At 42.1% G+C, this 21243-nt stretch overlaps 1 protein-coding gene across 7 annotated transcripts in view; it reads right to left on the bottom strand.

Moving 5' to 3' along the window:
* PTPRT (protein tyrosine phosphatase receptor type T) overlaps positions 1-21243 on the bottom strand; it is a 436478-nt gene that overhangs the window by 212661 nt on the left and 202574 nt on the right. For all 7 annotated transcript variants that reach the window (XM_088064391.1, XM_088064395.1, XM_088064397.1 and 4 more), the window contains exon 7: positions 7739-8032. In XM_088064391.1, the coding sequence (XP_087920517.1) occupies positions 7739-8032 (294 nt within the window). The remainder of the gene's footprint in view (positions 1-7738; positions 8033-21243) is intronic.

Here is a 21243-nt window from a genome sequence, read left to right as displayed (position 1 = left end):
GGATTGTGCAGAGCCACAAGGGCCCCCTGAGCCTCCTTTTCTCCAGGCTGAGCCCCTTTCCAGCTCCCTCAGCCCCTCCTGGGGCTCCAGAACCTTCCCCAGCTCTATTCCCTTCCCTGAACACTCCAGCACCTCAGGCTGTTGAAATACATCCCTGAAAAACTACAGCAAAAATCCAGCTGGTTTGTATTCCCTCCAAATTTGATTCAAACCCACTTTTCCCTTAGAAGAGCAGTGTGCACACAGCAGATGTTCAGCTGCCTCACATCTATAACCCCACAAAGTCAAGTCGTGCTCGAGGATTCTTCTGAGTCCAACAAAACAGAATGGGATTTTGTTGGGTTTGTTTTAGGCTTTTTTTTGTTTTGTTTTCTCCTCTCTCCTCTTCTGTTTTTGCCTTTTCAGATTAAAAATAGCTGTTTGGGAGGAAGCCTGGACGGAACTCGGGAGACAAGAAACATCAAAAAGAACAGTGTCCTAAATTCAGCTGGTGTGAAAGCAAGAGCTGGGAAGGTTCACTTCTTTTGGGAGAAGTTGTGAAATCCCACCATTAGTGAGAACAGTTCTTGGCATAAGAGCCTTATGCCTTTCTGGAAGTTGTCATCTTCCTGACCAGCCTGCCCACTCCAAAAACAATGCTAAATTCAAACCACATTCTGGAAAAAATATTCAATTAAACAGCAACAGCACCAGGCAGAAACAGTGTGATGTGGAAATTAGTCACTAGACTTCCTCCTAATAAATAAAAATAAAACATTTCTGGATAACAAACTGCCTTTGCAGATAAAAAAGTAAATCCCTAGAATTTAAATCCATCATGAGCAAAATCCCTTTGGAAAAAAAAAAAATCCAGACCAAGAACTATTGTGGCTGGATTTATATTCAGAACTGTATTTATGCAGACTAAGATAAGGGCAATCAATCCCCAGGCCTCAGGACAAAAAGCTGATCTTCTGCAAGGATCAGGATAAAGAAAATTCCTCACCATATGTCCCATGGTTAAAGGCAATAGGGGGCACGCTTTGGGAGACTCAGGAACGTTTGGGGATTGGTGAGTGCTGGAAACAAATATCAGATTTATGGCACACTGATGGGCTCCAGCAGTAAATCCCAGCCTCGCCTCTGCTTGTTGCTGCTTTCCCAGGCATGGAATTTAGTGCCTGAACTCTGGGTGGATCAGCCTAACACCAAACCAAGGATCCTGTCAGCTCCAACAATCTGGCTTTTCCAGAGTCCTGGATTCCCTCAGTCACTCAAACACACCAGAGCACTCTGCTCCCCTTTCACCACTGAATCTCCTCCCAGATTCTTTCTGTCCCATACAGGTTATCACTGTTACATCTCAGACAACAGAGCTGCTCCTTCTTTCAATTCTTTTCCAGTAAATAATTCACAGATCCAATCTATCCTCTGTTTTTTGAAAGGTGCCTTTCCAGGGCAATCACACTGCTACAACCAACACAGCCATAACGTGATCCTGATGGTTCCTCAGAGACTCTTTTTGCCTGGGACACCTCGGTGTGAAACCAGCTGTAACGTGAAGAGAAACCAGAAATACATTTGCCATCAAGAAATACATCACCTTTTCTTTGTTTTCCTACGTTTTTCACTTGCTAATCAAAGGGTAGATGCTGTCTTTTTACTCCAACAAAAAACAAATGAGGAGGGGAAAGAATAAGGGAGAAATCAGGATATATTCATCTATTTAAAAATCATCATCTTGCATGCAAAGGGATTAAATCCATTAGGATGAAGCCTCTATCTTTCAGCAATGCTACCAGGCTGTTTCCAGGCACAAACTGGGGATCAAGGATCAAAATGAAGGAATATTGTATTTCTGTAAGTCTAATCCCTCTGGCTGACATGCCAAAGGCTATTCGAGGTGGAATGAAATCAGAGCTTCAATCATCAAGGTAGGGAATGTCCCTGGAATGGGAAGCAGTCTCCCAGGCTTTGGGGGATCCACAGAACCCAAGTCAGACCCGAGGCTGGGCCATTCCTGAGGCTGCCAGAGCTCCAGGAGCGTTTGGACAGCGCTGCCAGGGATGCCCAGGGTGGGGTTGTTGGGGGGTCTGGGCAGGGCCAGGGCTGGGCTGGGGGATCCTGGGGGTCCCTCCCAGCTCAGGATATTCTATATTCTATATTCCTCACTTGCTAAAAAAGCCTCTATTTCCCCTACCCTCTCCATTTGAAGTTACAGGAGACTGGAGCCAAGAGCTAAAATTTAATATTAATAGGGGAAATGAATGTGTCTTTCAGCACAAGGCTTAGAGTAGCTTCAAGTTAAATTAGTCTGTGATTCAGTGATTTCAATAATACCAAAAAATCAGTTGTACAGAACACTCTTTCAAATCGCTTGATGTGCCTTTTGTGCAGTGCTTTGACTCATAGATCTGAGTTATAATTTTTTTTATTTTATTATGAGCTTGACAAAAAAAAAAAAACAAAAAAAACGAAGGCAGCAGTGTTGCAACCTTGAATCATATTTTTCAACATTAGCATGTGGAAGTTTCCTATTTAATGGGAGATATCACCTTAAAATTAAACCAGAAAGAAGCTTTTTTTGAACTCATACTCAGTGCACGTGCTTGTGGTTGTTCAGCTCATACATTTCCTAACAGTGTGCAAACACCTTCTTTTTCTAGCAGCTGTAATAGAGTAAAAACCAGAAATATTTCTATAAATTTGGAACTATTGTCTTAAACCAACAAAACGTGACAAGATCTGCTTACTACCCATCAACTTCACTAGATTTCATGGCAACAAAGCCACCTGGTAACAACCACTAGAGGAAAAAGTTTCCCAACTACTTGGCAGCACCATATCAAACTCAGAATGTTCAGATCATTTGCATTTGTATCAGCCACTGAATCCAGACTGTTTTTAAAAGGAGTATTGAATCCAGCCCTATCATTCAAGACGAACTTTTATTTCCCTAGGCCTACACCAAAAATTGAGTATTGATCTTGACAACTGCTCCTTTTTGCAGGAGCTAAATCACCCTGTGCTGATTAAGGCAGTCTCCAGCGGCTTATCTGAAGGGACAGGCTGTGTGTGAGCCACGGGAATTCTTCATAGGAGGACAAACTTCCTATGATCACAGCCCTGTTCCATGAGGAATCGTTGCCATGTGTTTCCTGGGGAGATGATGAGGTTTCTCAGGACTTTTTCTCACCTCCCATTCCTTACCAAACAATTCTCCTGTCAGACTGAACAGTTCCTTCTTCCAAGCCATGAGGTTATGAAACTATCCTCATTTTACAAATCATTTTACAACCTGTTGTCATCATCCAGCAACAAATCCAGCAACAACATCCAATTCTCAGCCAAAAGACAGAGAATTATAAAATCATCAAGGCTGGAAAAGCCCTCTAGATCAGAATCCAGCCACGAACACCAAGTGACCTGCTGTCATCATCCAAAAAGGCAGAGAATTATGGAGTCACTGGGGCTGGGAAAGCCCCCTAAGACCAGAGTCCAACCATTGAGCCAGCACCACCACGCTCACCACCAAACCATGCTCACATCCACACAGCTTTTGAACAGCCCAGGGATGGATGGCTGCCCTGAGCAGCCTCTTCCAATGCCTGACAACCCTTTCAGTGAGGAAATTTTTCTTAATATCAAATTTAAACCTCCCCTAACGCAACCTGAGGCTGTTTCCTCTCCTTATGCCACTTGTTCCCTGGGAGAAGAGCCTGATCCCCACCTGGCTACAATCTCTTTTCAGGAACTTTTAGAGAGGGAGAAGGTCCCCCTGGGGCTCCCTTTCTTTAATCTCTACAGCTAATGAAGATCAGACAATGTTCTAATGGACCTAAAGGGAAGCAAATCTTCAAGGCAGCTTTTCCAGACAGTATTTTAATCAGGAGTAAGTATTGATCATAAATAAAGTATTTACTCTGTCCCTTTATTAATATTCATTTAAATATTACTCTTTGGCCTTGTTTTTCATGTGAGTTTGCCCCACCAGAAGCAGTTTTCAGATGAGATTCCCTGCCTGATGATGACCTCAAATGCAAACTTTTTCCTTTCTTCTATCCACCAGAGCTAAAAACAACTTTTCCCCTATTCTGCTTTTCTGTGGAAACTGAAGAAAGGAAAAAAAAAAAAGGCAGAGGAATAGTCAATAAGCACAGAGAAGAAAATAAGCCTCAAGCTTCCCAAAGCACACTCTTGTGAACAAAGGCCATGAAACAAGGATTTTAAAAGCTCTGTTTATCTATAGAGGATGGTGAAAAAGGCCCCACACTCAGAGAACCAGTGCTGAATACGAGGCACTATTGGGAGCTGTGTTCAAACACTGTTCTAATCCTGTTATCTCCTCAACCTATTATTTTGGGGATAAACATTCATGTTTTATATCTATCCTTCCTTTAACCAACCTTCAACCCCGTGTCTGGTCTTAACCTCAAATAATTTCTCTCTTTTCCCCATTCCCTGCTGAGCAACTCTTCCCTCTGACTGACACTTCCCTGGGTTATGCCTCAAGGTCATTTCCTCTTTTCCTGTCCCAAGTCACAGTCCATGGAAAAACCAAACTCAAATCCAAAACACAAAACCTGCAACAAACAAACAAACAAACAAACCACTTGTGCAGGGTTTGCTGTATTTTCAGGCAACTGGCTTTTCCTCAGAGGTAAAGTGGAATTTAATTTTCAGTATTATTTCTATAGATTAAATATTAGTTTAGTCTTGTAATGCTGTCCTGTACAACACCAAAAAGCATCACCGGTGGGATAGCACGTCTGGGCACATACTGCTAAACAGAAATTTAGATATTATACGGTTTAATAAAACTTCTTTATGCTCATTTAGAGCATGACCTTCCATAATTAGCTTATGAGTTTTATCTAATTAAAAAAAAAAAAACCTTTCAAGTCCACATAAACACCTTCCATTCAGTGTGATCAAAATCTGAAACTAATGAATGATTTTGATAAGAGCTGTCATGATGTCTGAGTTCACTCTGGACCATCCTGGACGTGCTTTTCCTCTGATACAAAGCTGACAGTCAAGAAACACACAGAAGACAAGGACAACTTTGTAAATGAAATTCTGTTGCTTGATTTGAAATGCAAGAGGAGCATGGTCCTTCCCAAATCCTTCTCATATTCATCTCAAAATAAGAATCTCATTGCAACTTGTGCTTAAATTAAAGGCCAGCAGTTACTCAGCCTCCCTAGAACAAAAAATATACAGTCTCCATGTGGAAAGAGCCTGGGAAGAGTATTCAGTGCAAGGGATATTGACTTCCCTCTCTTAGAAGGTTGCAGCCACTTTCTGTTTATTGTTGCACTGATTTCTAGCAATTTAAATAAGTAAATGCTTCTCCAGTACAGGTGATATTCTCTACTCTTACTTATGCAATCAATTTTGTTACCTTTATTTGCGGGCTCAATAAGCACAGCACAACCAGGGCAGTAAAAGTGGGCTGCTCCAATCACCTGCTGATTGCATAAAAATGTGTAGGAGTTTGGCACTTCCCTCTTGCTCAGAAAAACTAAAGACAAATAATAAAACAACCAAAAAAATTCACATAAAAAAAAAGCAGCATCACTCATCCTTCAACTATTTTAAAACACTTCAATTTTCCCTGATGTCATTCATTAGGTACTCTTAGGAAAATCAAGGCAGCAGAGCTGTTTTCTCAGTTCAGCACATTTTTGAAAATCTTCACTGTGAAAGGTTTGTGTAATTACCCTCAAAACGGTGTTCTGAAGGAGTTCCACGACATAGGAAAATTGGAATAATGAGTTGCATTTTCTTTTCTATCATTTCAAGTTGGCATTTGGTGAAATTGTACATCTTTAGCTATTAAATCTCTTCCTTCCTCCTGGTCCACGCTTAGATCAAGATCATTACAATTTCTCCTACCCAGTGCCCTAAACAAAACATAAATGCCATCACCATCAATCTCAACAAGGCCTGTATGACAGCTAACATTAACAGAATGACCTTCTCCAGTTAGATTTTCATTAGTAAAATAGGATGGAAACCAGAAAGTGCCTCAGCTTTGCCAATTTGAACAAATTATCCACGTCATCCTTCTCTGTGCCAGTCGATACCTGAGCTGGGCAGGAAATGCAGAGATCTGGGACACGGGACAGTATTAAGCACAAAGTCAATATTTTTTAATCTTAAATCCTGAATTAAGCCAGACCCAGCATTTTTTACAGGTAAGACAGAGAGGTGTGAACATTTTGCTGCTGCAGAGAGTGTGACTGCAAAGTGACAACACATCAACCCCAGACCAAATCTAAACATGTCACATTTCCATCTGTAAATGCACAGTCCCAGGCCAGGCCTGCAGTGACTTCTGGTGATGTCAGAGAATTTGACCACTCTAGGGAAGGAGAAGAAAGCCACAAGGTGAGCAGCACAACATGTGCCAACTTCCCAAACAGGCCAGGACATCATCCATGTCACTTCACGCTTTCCACACAGCTGCTGCAAAGCCTTCAACATCTGTGTTCTACCAAAGGACAGGTGCTGAACCAAGGAAACACCTCCATGTCAGGGTGCTCAGCTTTACTGATTTTTAACCAAACCTTCTCAAAGGGGCACTGAATGGTTGCTAATTTACAGCCTTCAAAATAAAGGATGTGCTACCCAAAACAGTCAGCCTGCCAGGCTTCCTCTCTTGGTGGAGAAAGAGGAAGTGTTCCTGCCATGAAGTGGATGAGGAACACTAACATTGTCAGTAATATGTATATATATTAATATTAATATATTAGTTAATAACATAATAACTGCTTAATCCCATCTTGGAATGATTTTGGGTGTTCTGGATGCCTTCTTCCCACTTCAGATTTGCTGTTTGATCAGAAAGAGTAACAGGAAACAGAATGTTCTTATAAGGTTTTCAGTACTTAAATCCAGATGTTGTAAACCACTAATTTGTGGGGAGGGAAGGGTTTGTAGCAAAAAGAGAGCAGCCTTTTAGTCCCTGCTCTTTGTTCACACCACAGGAAGGACCTTGCAAAAATTACAGAAATGTGAGAAAATGAAGTTGTGTGGTGGAAAAAAAAACCTGTGAGGCAGAAAAGTGCTTTGCTCATCCCCTTGCCAGGCACAGGGCTTGATTTCCCTTAATGACTAATGATTAATGCATGACACCAGGATGAATAACCGATATATCTGAAACATGAGCAACACCATCCGTCAGTTTTTCACGGGAAGTCCAATACGGCTTAGAAAGAAAGATAGACTACTCTGTCCCTGGATCAGAATTGATCCATTCTAATATGAAAGAGAAAAGGAGGGTGCTGCATGGTGTCTGAACACAATCCTTTGTCAGAAATGAGGAGGGGAATCAGTTCCATCAAATGGAACACAAAAGCATATTTTAAAAATTAAATGTTTCTTCTTTCACCCCAGTTCACTCAAACAGATACCAGCGCCAGGTTTTGAATAACCACTGCAGATCCACTATCCAAGAACAACGTGAATTCTGTTCTGCACTTAGAGGTGAAAATTTTATCACAGACTGGTCTTAAGAACAATTTTCTTTCTGGAGAACTGGTCAGAAAAAAAAGTAATTTGCCTATTCCAACAGAAAGCAGCCTCACACTGTGGCAAGAGTTTGTCAGATAAACCACGGGCATAAAACCAACACCTGCCTGTGGAACGAAAGGATGGATCCAAGTTCACGCTGTCATTTCAGAGCCCTGACGAAGCACCTGCAGCGAGGAGGAGGCAGAGCAGCTGTAGGGGAGTGGGGCAGCAGCAGCCTTACCTGCACACTTGGTCCTGGTGGTGAGCGGGGGCCCGGGGGGTCCCGTGCCCCCTTCCCCGGGGCGCGTCAGCAGCACTCGGATCTCGTACTCCACGTCGGGGTCCAGGTGCCACAGCTTGTAGTTGGGAGAGTCCACGATGTGAGTCTCTGCCCAGTTGCCCGTGGTGGTCCTGTACTCCACCTCCTTGAGGATGATGGGCCCGTCCCCGATGATGGAGTTGGCGTTGGGTTTGATCCACAGGTACGTGGCTCCCACGGCCAGCAGCTCCGGAGGGGCGATCGGGGTGGGAGGCTCTGGGGACAAAAACAAATCACAAGGAGTCAGAAAATGTCCAAATTTCCGTCATGTATCTGTGCAGTAAGGCTGTCCCAAAACCTTTTGTAACAAAAGCACAGTTTCCCCTCTCATTTACAGAATATTTTATAAGAATTTAATCTGGAAATTTAATTACTGGAAAGAATTGGGCTTGAATTTTTTGTGCTTAAATTTCAACCCCCGTGCACTAGGGGTAGTGTTAGCAACTGAGAAACACTTGTGAAAATACAGGAACCACAAAGCAACTTTCTGTTTTTAAAATGTCTTTTAATCATTAATTTTGATCATCATGATGTTTATACTTGATCCCTCTTTTAAGCACATGAACAACAGCACTCACAGAATCTTGGAGGGTGAGGGAGGGGGAAAGAAATCCTAAATAAGAGAGAACAGAGTGCCCTTAGCACAAACCATGAATAAAAGGGTTCCAGCACAGCCCTTCCTCTGCCCTGTGACCTGACACAGCAGAATATCCCAGTCACTGATCGTGGTGCTGGGGTTCAGCCAAATTCTAGTGCTTAACATGACACAACTAGCAATAAGATGAAAACTCAAGTCACTTGTTCATTTTCTGATCTTAACCCCCAAACCAGAGATAAACACCAGGGTTTATTTTCTAATCAAAGCACTGGCTGAGACAATATTAGCAAATTTAAACACCAGTGATCTTCCCATGCCCAGCAGCCAGGATGCAGCTGGAACTGGCTCTAAGTGGGCTTTTGGTAGCTCAGAGTTAAGAAAACTCCAAGGCAACAGTAAATCAATACCTCCTGTGGTGTTTGACTGCAAAGTTTGCTCAACTTCATGGGCAAAGGTACTCAAGAAAGTCTGCATGAGACCTGAAGAGTGCCTGGATGTTTGAGGAGCAGCATGAGGAGGCAGGAATCAGCTATTGAGTATGACCTCCGTGAGAAAAAGCAAAGCAAGCTGATAAAAGACATCTCAGCAGCTCCCTTTGATGGAAGCCACAAAAAAAATTAAAAAAAAATAATAAAAAATAAATAAAATCTACAGAGCTCTGGCTGCCTTCCTGATTTTTATTATTCTGTCCCCCATTTCTCTCAGTGTAAACAACACTTGTATTCTGGAAACCACATGAATAACATACACCTTGGAAAACCTCAGCTGAACTCTGCAAGATTATGAGCAATTTCCTGAATCTTTCCCAACCTTCCCTTCTGTCACACTCTGATGTGGTTTGCCCTTAGCCCAGAGGACACAAACTCTATTCTCTCATGAAAATCAGGTGACAAAAAAAGAATATTTTTATCAAGAAGGGCTTAAAACACCGGCACAGAGTGCCCAGAGCAGCTGAGGCTGCCCCTGGATCCCTGGAAGTGTCCAAGGCCAGGTTGGACAGGGATTGGAGCAGCCTGAGATGGTGGAGGGTGCCCTTGCCCATGGCAGGGGTGGAATGGGATGAGCTTCAAGGTCTCTTCCAACCCAAACCATCCTGTGATCTCTGTCTCAGAAAAAGAAACACATAAATGTTACAACATAAGAAATTTCACGTTCAATGGGAGTCATTCTAAACCCCTGTCTCCTAAAGGTGATTCCTCAAAGAACTGGAAGAATCCAGGACCCACAGAAATGTGGAAGAAAAGGCTTTGAGCATGACATGATGGGAGGAAGATTGGATTTTCCCTTCAGGACAATTCTTGCAGGTTAAGATCTGCTCAGTGAAGAGAAAGAAACTGTTGTACAAAAGGATCAACTGAAATTATGATTGATTTCATTTCCTTAAACTGTTTACAACAAAACATTCTATCTCCTTGAGACTGACTGCAGGAGTTGTGCATTGCACCTCTGGAGAAAGGACAATCTAAATTGTAATTGCAGCAGGTATCCAACATGAACAAAAAATCAGTGATGCCAGATAGGTTTTCTGTGGAATGTCTGTTTCTGCTTTAATTCTGCACATCCATAACACCTGTCAGAATCTTTTTCTGCTATGAAATGCCAGGCTGATTATGTTTTGACTTACAAAGTTATTTCTCCAAGAAAATTGTTTTCAAAAAGCATATGTGCATACATTTTCATTAAAAATCAAATTATTGTAGATCACAAGCAGTTTATTACTTGTTTCTTGGTGCAAGGCAATTAAAAGATAGATTTGGTTATTTTTATTCCCAATGTAAAAACTACATTTTACAAGTTACATCATAGCTGAACAAGACAAATGAAATATTAAACTCCGTTCTCCCGGGCTGCAGATTTCAATAGCGACGTGATCCAGGTTACTTTGGGATTTGATGGCAACTTAGAAGAGATTTATGGGACTGAGCTTAATTAATAGAGCAATTTATCCTACTAAGCAGACATGAAGGTCTCATCTAGTGAGTTTAGTAACTGCTATTGCCAAACCGATGTAAATTACGATGTCACCCAACACGCCCATCTTCCCTACTTCTGTCCCAATCCAAATCATCCCCACCAAAAAAAAAACAAACATCTTTCCCATCTTTCCCCCATTTATTTCACCCTTTCTCTACCACTGAAAAAAACAGGTGCTGTAAAATGTAGTAAAAGTAGGAATTTAAACTATTGCTCCTGTTTTCTGAATTTAAGGAACTAAGATAAGGAGCTGTTCCAGTAGTTTTTAAAGAACAGGTCCCACCTCACTGAAAACAATGGATTATTTCCTACTAGCACCAACTGGAGCAAAAGCTTTTACTTTTTTAATATCACTCTGTGCCAAATTACTGCAAGTGATCTAAACAAGTTACCCATTATTTAGCAAAACTGGCACAATAAATGAGAACATTTTTTTGTTTCAAAACCCGCTTGCCAGTTACAGATGACCAGCCTGATGTTATGAGCTCACTATTTTAATTAAAATCTCTGTTTGACCTTGATTAAATAAACATGGTGACAGATTGGCCTTGTACACATATAATTGTGAACAACCATATTTTAAGCCCCATTTCATCCCAGCAGCATTTTATATTACAAGCCTGGCCTGGTGCTCCCTTTCAGCCACTCTCTCACCTCCTCCAGACAGAGAGGAAGAAACCAAAGGCTCCCCTGCAAGCAGCACATCTGGAACTGGATTCCTGCAGCTGGAATATCCAGCTGAACCCCAGTCTTGGGAATGACACGGAAAAATGGGTGCTCACTTCAAAATTAAAAAAAAAAAAATTAAAAAAAACCACAAACAAACATTAAAAAATCCCCAAAAACCAGAGTTTTTGACCATGGGTATATTTTATTGAATCTAAAACCAGGTCCAGTTGTGCAGCCACAAAGGGAATTGGGGTGTGTCTTCCTCCTCCTGTTTGAACAGAAAATACAGCCCCCATCTACAGCTCAGAGGGCTGAACACTGTTAGAGCTTGAAAATGAAATGAATTCTAGTAATGCAAAGAGTGTGAGAAAACAAAATTAACATCTAGGACCAGAATAGACCAAACAGAATCACAGAGGATCTGAAGCCCCACAAAGATCAAGCTCAAATCCCTGTTCCTTGCAGCACCACCTAAAATTCTATCATCCATAGTGACAGGACAAGAGGTGATGGCTTTAAACTGACAGAGGACAGGCATAGGTTGGATATTAGAAATTCTTCCCTGTGAGGGTGGGCAGGCCCAGCACAGGGTGCCCAGAGCAGCTGTGGCTGTCCCTGGATCCCTGGAAGTGTCCAAGGCCAGGTTGGAGGGGTCTTGGAGCAGCCTGGGATGGTGGAAGGTGTCCCTGCCATGGCAGGGGCTGGAATGAAATTAATTTTAAGTTTCCTTCCAATCCAAACCATTCTGGGATTCTACAATGCAAAGAGCATCATCCAGACACTTCAGTTCTTACACTCTTAATACCATTAACACTCTACTTTCCAACTGTTGTGGAAAACAAATGTATTTTACTCTTAGGCAAATATTCCTGAGTGTTTCTACTCAACTGCTGGAATATTTCTCTATTTGGCTTTCTAAGCAAGGCAATTGTAAGCAATTTTTACATGATGGAAGAATAATTGGCTCCGTGAATCCTTAAGATGCCACTGGGAAGACTGAAAAACTCGAGAAGAATCCTCAACAACTGTTACCACTTACTCCTGTGAAATAATCCATACAGAAAGACATTATAGAAAATGCAATCTTAAAACAGCTGGATACTCCTTTTAAACTATGACTTTTATATGATTTATTTTTTTAATTTCTTCCTTTTTAGTAATAAAATCATCTGATAAACTGTGCAGATAAGGTGACCATGAACTCTCTTTGGCATGGGATGGGTTGTGGCTGATTTTAGACAAAAAGAACCCCTAATGGCTTGTGTACCACCCAGTGCAACAATTCCATGTTTTGTTTTCTCATATGCACAGGACAGAGCCAAGGTTCTAAAAACAAGATCAGAAGAGACACAGTGGTTCTTACTCTTTGAGGGTTGAAAAGGTGAAGATGGGACCTGCTGCACAAAGACCTTTCCCTGACAAGCAGGATCTGGTTTCCAACATGATCCTGATCGTGCCCCTCCTCGTGGGGATTATAAAAGCCTTTCTCACCAAGTCCTAAGGGAGCAGCTGTGAACTGTGCTTGTCAAACTGATCAGGATGGGACTGAAAGGAAAGGAAACCAAATTTTAAGCTTCTCAAAACTCTTTTAAGCAGAAAACACAGAATACAAAGTATCTGTATAGTTATCTACAACAGCCAGACTCTCTGAGCAGCATCCATGGGCACCTTTTCTAGATTTATAGAATAGCAATGAGTCTTCAGAGCTCTGGATGTCAATATTTACACCAGCATTGCTTATTTTCACACTTCCTACCACTGTCATAGATGCAGCAGGTAAGTTTATCTTTCTAGTGATGGTCCAAACTTCCAGTTCCATGTTTTACACAAAAGAAAAAAGGCACTTGGCTTTTACAATATTTAGCAAGAGAAGATTTCACTGTGCTGACACTGCAGTAATAGTTTTTGTCTAAGAGAGACATTCAGATCTCTCTCTCAGTACTGTATCAGGCTGACAGCAATGGCACGTGTCAACTGTTATAAGAATGTGCCAGCAGCAGCAATAAATGAATCATTAATTCACCGGACAGGTAAATTGCACCAGGGAATGATATGGTCTGCCTGAGCCCCAGGAAAAGTGCCCAGAACCAATTCTGAAATCAACAATTCTGAGTATTTAATTAAAGCCAAAATCCAGAAAATTGAGGGAAAAGGAAGATTTAGGATTCCTACAGCCTGTAGACCAAAGGGCAATGGTTTCATAGCTTTATAAATTTCAGAGGTGCAAAGCATTTACTGTTTAGTTTTGCACTCAAACCACCCATTATGGACAGAGCATTCCCAGAAGGCAAACATCCCATTTCCACCTCTTCTCCTCTGTGAGCTTTCCTGTACTGTGGGATGGAGCCCAGTTCTTTGGATCATGTGAAAATTCCATGTCCCTGCTCTCCACCTGGTGCTTCTTCCCAACACACAATTTACCAGCACAGCAATAAGTGACTTTAGTACTCTCTGATATAAAATGCTCATTTGCCACAATAATGTGCTTTTTTCCTTTTGCTTTTCCCTCAAGAGCTGCTGCTTCTGTCCACAGGGACTCACTACACATTACATGTACAAAAAGCAAGTAAAAGTAAAAATGAGCCAGAAAGTGTGAAAGAATTGAGCAAAGTGGTCAGAGAATCAGCACAACAGCAAAGAAAACAAGAGAGAAGCCGGGGAAGAGCAATCAATAACACCAAAGAAAGCCAGTGGAGCAAGAGACCCAATATTTGGCAGGATGCTTATCTCCTATCATGCCCTCAAAACCCCAAAGTCAAAATCTACAGCCTATTCCTTCAACATCTCCTAAGAGCACAGGTAGTACATAGATATGAAGGGAGAACTTGATCCATCAGCCTGATGAAAACAGAGAAAACATTCTTTCCGTATTTTCCCCTCAAGAAGAAGAGGAAATGCCCCTTGGTGACTTGAACATGTGTTCTAAACTCAGCAACTGGGCTGTCAAGGATTAAAGAGAACACAAAGACGTTTACAGGAGCTACTGCAAAGCAGGAGAAAACCTCTTAACCCTTCCCTGAAAGCACTGCAGTCACCAGGCAAGGCAGCTGGAACAAATCCTGGTTGAAGAAGGTTCATCTGTGTCAGTGTCATCTTATCAAATAAACATTTACAGAGTCAGCCTGAGAGCACCAAGAGCTGGTCCAGACCCAGTGCCTCCTGCCAGCCCTTCCAGTGGTGGGAGAGAGCAGAGAGGGGCACCAGATCCCAAGTGGGAATCACAGCAGCGTGCTAATTCATTAGCATTTCACACTATTTGTGCCTCAGAAGCTTAGCCTGAATCCCACCAGAGCCTCAGAGGATGCTTTCATTCTCTAATAAAGAAAATAGCATCGGATTAGTTGAACAGTATCTCATTTCCCAGCGTAAATTAAGTGAATTAGATGGAAGAGTCTGTGCTCTAATTGTAAAGCTTATTACAGGAACTCACATAGATTAGACCTGAATGCTTCTCTTTGAGTCATCATTTGCACTGTAACAGAGTTAAAAAGGTGGCTATAGACTCAGTATTGATGTGCAGGAATCTCCAATTTTGCAGCAAAACACATCCCAAGCCCTGTGCCCCGTGAGTGCCAGCAGGCAGCCTTTCCCACTTGGATGGGAGGGCTGCCCTCCACAGTGCTCAGGCAGGCTCTGGAGGTAATCTCCAGGACTGACAAGCTCCCCAGGGCTGGAATCATGGACAATTAACTCTCAGTTTTAAAGCACGTGTAATTTTCTGAGTTTGTCAGCTGTGAAATAGCTACAAAACACATCACAGAGAAGAGCAGTGGTGTGCTTCTTGTTGCTTCTGGATGTCTGGATTCTCCTTACAGGGATCCTTCATGGACCACAAGAGGCCCAACACAAGGACCTTTGGGCATCCATGAGCTGATTGCAATTAGCTTGACTTCCACCATGTAAATTCTCCATGTCCCAGCCTGCTCTAATTATCTCAGGTTCCCTTAATGGCCAGTGGAGAGAATGGGCTCACCTTAAGGCACATATCTAAGACAGATAAAATTAACTGCTCCCTGATCCCCCATCTCTTGACTGGTATCAAAATATGCATTTTTACCTCCTCACTCTTTATTTCCTCAGCACATGGCCCTCAGTATGAAACACAGAGAGGTACTGGATCAGTCTATTAAGGGGAATGCCAAGAAATAATACTGAGCACCTCTAAGCCCCTTGAATTCTCTCTGAAAGCCCTCAGTCAGGACAGCAGAACTCAGGTGCAGTCTAAACCCATCACATGAAGATAAATTACGATGCCTTTCTCTGGGAAAGGTGAGCACAACTCACTTTCCTTTTATAGAAGCAGCCAGAGCATGCACTGGTGACAGTGATGCTCTTTGATTTAATCATTCAAAGAGCCTGTCAGGGAAAGGATTTCATTCTCTTACTGAGACTGTTCTGAGAATGGAGTGTCTTAGTCCCATCTGTTGAGATGTGTCACACACAGAAAAATGGTTCAGGTTTCATTTGACCAAAATACCAGTAAAAGTAAAAAGAACATGAATTTCTCTATGCAGCATCTGAGTGCTCCATTTTGCTCCACAAGGAACATGTCCAACATGCTTGAACCAACTCCTGTCCTCCAGACTTATCTTTGATGTATTTTCCTTACACAACAATTAGTAATTTTTAATTTATTTTCCTTCCCTCATTTCCTGGATTTGATGACAGGCACATCAGCTATATGTGAGCTAAGGTTTTACAGTAATCTGGAAATGACCCATGAAGAAATACAAGTTAGACTTTAACATAAGAACATATCTGAATACAGTAATTACAAAAGTGTGAGAACTAAGCATCATCTCATTTTTATAAAGATGAAAATACAGGAGCTTTGCAGAAACTCTGGTCAAAACACTGATTCCTCCACTAGAAATTGCTGCAACTGCACCAACAATCATTCAAGCTGCAGGTTACTCATGAACCTGTGTCTGAGTTCTCTCTCCCCCCAGGGTGAGAAATCCCAGAGGTACCACAATCTCTGCTGATTTCCAGTTCATTCTGTTTCCTTTAACAGGCACTTCTCCACAGCTACAGTCTCAAAAAACAGCCTGTGAGATGCTGCTCTTCCTCATGGCTCCTCTAAATCTCTACAATTATTTGGAAAACTGCATCCACATCCTGCCAGAACCAAGGGTCTCTCCACCACTACTCAGGGCCACCTTCAGCTCTCCCTCTTGTTTCTAACTCCAGGGTCCATCTGAGCTCATCCATCACATGTTATTAAGTCTATTTCTACTTTCTGCATGAACAAGCTGCTAATCTCCCACAGGGACTGAAAAATGTAATCTCAACAAGCACCCAAAAAAAGTAGAAAGGCTTTAATAAACAAGTAAACTGAGACATATGTAATTTCAGGTCAACTCAAGTTCAAGCAGCTTCAGCAGTTGCTATGCTACCAGCTGATGGTGGTGGGAAAGGACAGAGGCAAAAGGATTTTACAGCTCTGTCTAGAGTGGCTATTTAGCAACTTCTGCTTTCTGGCACATCTCTGTCTGCAGAATGAAGGATCATTAGTCTCTAAGCTGCTGAAATGGCAAGTGACTGGAGGTATTGACCACCAGGAAGCAGCATGGAATGGTTTGTCTGGATTGATTAAGGAGCTTAATCCATAGCAACCTGCTAGGTTTGCAGGAAAAGCCTGAGGCACGATGCTTCACTTCTTTTGAGGCAAAGCAGGGCAGTAAAAGTCCCATTGTCCTTCACATCCCTGTCCTGTGCAGGGCTGCTGGGGAGCAGTCAGGAAACAGGAAAGAGCCAGGCTGGAGTTAAACAGGACAGAGTTTCCATGGCAGTGAGTCAGACTCAACCACGTCCCCAACCACTGACACTGACCCCTCCTCTCCCAGCCACAGCCTGTGCCCAGAGCTGGGTCCACCCAGGGCACTTCCAGGCTCTGCTCACAGTTAATCCCCATAAACCTTGGTGAAGCAACTAGGAATATATTGTTTTATAACTGGAAATAATGATTAATGGATGGCTGCAGGGCCAGAGACTGAATGCAGACTTGTGTTCCAGCCTACAGACTTTATGACCTCCTACAAAGAAGCGTGTGCCAGGCTTGACATACAAATTTAGGGTTTCTCAGTCCATAAAGAAAAATGTTCCACTTAAGCATTTATTTTCCTGTGACAGATCTGTGAAAAACACAGATCACATTTGACCATGAGGAGGCAAGCCAAATTTAACAAAATTTAACAAAAAAGAGCTGATGCTGGAATAGCAGATAACAAATGTGCCAGCAGGGATCTCAGGGGGGCAGCTCCCAGGGAAATTTTCAGTCCTAGATCCTGAAACAGCACCTGACAAACTACCCAGGCTACCCAGTCTCAGAGTGGGTGCTCACCTGAGTGCAGGTTTGTTTGATAGCAGTCTGAGTAAGAGCACAGTTCTGATCTCAGTGTGGAACAAAGCAGACATGACTAATTTCCAAAGGTACTCTGCCGAGTGCTCATTTTGGGCAGTCATTCCTCCTGCCTTAACTGACTGAAATTACAGACCTGGGAACATTAATAGCCCAAGGGAAGAGCAGGGTTTGCTGTTATCACAGCTATGCTTCATTCAAATTTAAAAGTTTTCTCACTTTACTCTTTTCTCTGGGGTAAGAACAGATTGGCACCCCAGGAAACCAGAAGAAACTACTTGAATAACTGGATATCAGGGATATTTAAATTTTCCTCAGGCAGGTTCCAAAACATTCCCAGAAATACCACCTACAGGAATTGTCCTAGGGTTTGCACTTTTTTGGTACTCCACATTTCACCCAGAAATTCAAGACGAAGGTTAATCATCCTTCCACTCTTATTGACAACAAAGTGTGAAAAAGAGCCAGGTCCATTACCAATAACTGTTCTGCTGCCACAAAAGCCATGCTGCTTACACAGCTGCCTAAGCAAACTAGGAGTTTATTACAAAGTCTGCATGGAAACAATCTGCTTGTGGTGGCAAAATCATTGTCCAGGTAGTTAAACACCAGGAAGAACAAGTTCCATGGTAATTTCCAGAACAGAAAGGGATCTCTTCTACCTCTAAGGCATGGAGCAGCATCTCCAGTGTACAACATACTCCAGAGAGATCCTGCCTGCTGCACAGAGCTGTACTCCCAAAACTGACTGACTGCAGTTAAGCTGATGTATTTCAGCTGTTTTGTTCCCCCAGTGGAAGGAACAAACATTCTGCTTCTGAACGGAAGAGCAAAAATACCTCAGAGTCGATCCTATTAACCCTGAAAACTTAGAGGCCACCAGAGATCCAAGATTCTGGATGTTAGAGTTTTACTTCTTTTTCTAAGACTCCCAATATTCCCAATAATATCTGCAGTTAGTTAATAAATTCTTCATTCTTTCTTATTTGCTGCTGTCTCACCCCTGGGACAGTTAATAAAAACAAGATCTCCTACCACCAGACAAAGGGCTTGAAAGAGATGCCTTATGGCTTATGGAGTTTGAATTACAGGACTGAAGTGATTTTTAATGGGTTGTTATTTCAAAACCAGTGTTAATTCAGCTTTGGGTCCTGCACAACTTGGATCCCTCTGCATTTGGGGTTATGTAAGATAAATCTGTCCAGCTAGAGGAGAAGCTGTGTTTCACTCCCATAATATCAAATTTTATACAGATGCACCAAGGCCTTGAGTCAGGTTCCTTCAAAGAAAACTCCTATTACAAAATGTATCTTCTAAAAGTAGAAATTATATGATCAAAGCCTTTTTCAAGGAGCTGTAAGACAAATACTTACTGTGCCACAAATCTTCCTAAAGCAGAGTCTGCAGATGTCCAGGCAATATTTGAATATATGACTAATGAGTGCCAGTGCTTTCCTCACTGAAGCACTTCCCTGTGCAGAGCTTTCTGCTCACAGTGTATTATCACTCCTCCAATCAATGCAGATTGAACCTGGGCTTTCCTGAGAAGGTCCAGATTCAATTTGGATTTACTGATTTAATCAGCTGAGAGTTCCTTACATAGTCTGTTTCCCTACAGGCATACATTGACTAAATTCCTGAGATTCTGCATGTGCTGCAAAACCCAAAAGCACAGGGGGAACAAGGATGGAAAGTCTATTAGGACACAAGGGAACCTTATTTTTTAATATTAATCACAACAGTACAAAGATTATGCTGCCTGGTCACCATTTCAGGATGATGCACAGGGGTGCACAGGATTTGATGTACAAACTTCCAGTTCCCAGGATCTGTTTTCCCTAAGGATGGCTACCAAAGAGGTCAAGGTTCATCAAGGAACAGTAAATCACCCAAGTTTTCTGGCTGAAATGAGGACAGCAGACTATCTAAGCATAAGGCCAAGCCTAATGCTGCACTCCACTGCTGCAGAGTGGGATTTAAGGTCACTTCTGACTGAGAAAAGTGCATTATATGTGTTTACACATGGACAGACCTGCAGAACTTGCATTTCTGTGATGTTTCCTACATCCCATCCTGGTGCCAAGCACTCTGCAAAGTCTCTGCACCAGTTTGTAGCTGCACACGTGGCCAGGCAGAGCAGAAAGCAGCAGAGATGAGTGTCAGCCAGCAGGACAGGCTGCAGCCCTCCTGCAGCAGCAGCCTGTTACCAAGGACTTCGTAGTCATAACAACAAAATTGAGAGATGCCAATTACCATAATAGTGAGCACATAATTAGCAGCAGCCTGAACAACTTGTCATCCTGCAAAAGTGAAGAATCAGCAGCAAAAATGCAAAGTGACCAATACAGAAGTGGGTACAAGAAGTTTTCTTCCTACCTTCATTTCAAATCATGATTTAGAAAATTGTTCTTTCTCCCTTGTAAGGGATGCTTATCACTTGGTGATAACAATGACTGTATGTGTTCACTCAGTAGAGGAGTCATTATGTTTGATTATATTACTCTGTGATTTTAAGCACTGATGGATAAGGAAGATCAGCAAGGAAATGCCACAGTTTGGAAATCTACATTTCCAATTCTAGAGCTGCACCTTTCACATTGCAGCGAAATATCAAAGTTGATTGTGCATTTGCTGCATACATAAAACAGAGCTGGAACACACAAGGGTTCATTTTCCCATTACTTTGTGCGTGTGGAATTCCTGTTGATGCAGATCAAAGCAAAATTTTAAGCAGAGGAGTCACTGTATCAGCTGTCACTTCTATCACCAGGAATGCCTGTTAGTGATTTTATCACTATGTAATTATCAAGTGTGGGGTCAAAATTCACCCTTCATCCTGTCAGGTACCTGGGGAAACATTCAATCCTTACACATCTCCACAGGAAACTGAATCAAGGCACCTGTGGGAGGAACAGCAACACAAACACCTCAAACAGTCTTGTGCAACTCTCTGAAAGGACCTGACCCAAATAAATACAGTAAAGTATTCAATTCTTCCATTTTTCTTCTATTTCCTGTCTTCACAAGCAGATTGTCCAAATAAGCTCCAGTTAATACCTGATGAGATCTTTGTTCATTGCCACAAAAAACCATTTGTTGCTCCAACTTGTAAATTTACATTCCCTGCGTGGGTCTCAAATACAAAATTCTTGAAGTGAATTGTTAGACATAATCATCACCTTCAGAGGAACAATATTGTAGGTCAAATCTTACCCAAAATACTTGCACCAAAGAGTTCTACTGCTTGGTAAAGCTACTTAAAACAAATTATTTTTGCTTCAAGCTAAATTCTTCATGTTAGACTCAGAGTGCCTCTTTCCAAGGTGCCTTTAAGAACAGTAGAACATCTCTGGAGTTAAGAACAGGCAGACACAGGTTTTGGTGCAGTGCTTGGATTTAATGAATAGCTTGTCAGCCATTCACCAGCTTAGCTATTTGTAGATTCACTTAATTATTTAAGAAATACAATGATTATTTGGCTCTGCCAACCAAATTCTTCTCTAGTTTATGCTGGTACAAAGCCCAAAATAAATGAAATTACCACCGTAATTCAAATAAGCCAAGTTTCTGCTCTTCCTCAGTAACCTGAGATGCTGATGATTCCCTATCCTTCACAGACCAGCTGATAGGAGCCAGCACCACAGGGAATGATTTTCTAACAGAATCTGCTTTGTGCCCACTCTGAACCCATTTGTTGCTTAGTAGGACCCTGGCACAGCTCTACATTCCAGTGAACACAATTAAAAATGACTTGATGAATTTAGTTCATTGAACAGGTGGCTGTAGCCTGGCTGGAGGGAAGAGCACTGTATGCTAGGTGAAAAT

This window comes from Pseudopodoces humilis, chromosome 19 (assembly GCF_049639895.1).
Source record: "Pseudopodoces humilis isolate 2021_Gansu_Grassland_sample_001 chromosome 19, ASM4963989v1, whole genome shotgun sequence".
In the NCBI taxonomy this organism is placed as follows: Eukaryota; Metazoa; Chordata; class Aves; order Passeriformes; family Paridae; genus Pseudopodoces; species Pseudopodoces humilis.
This window is presented reverse-complemented; position numbering and strand designations above follow the sequence as displayed.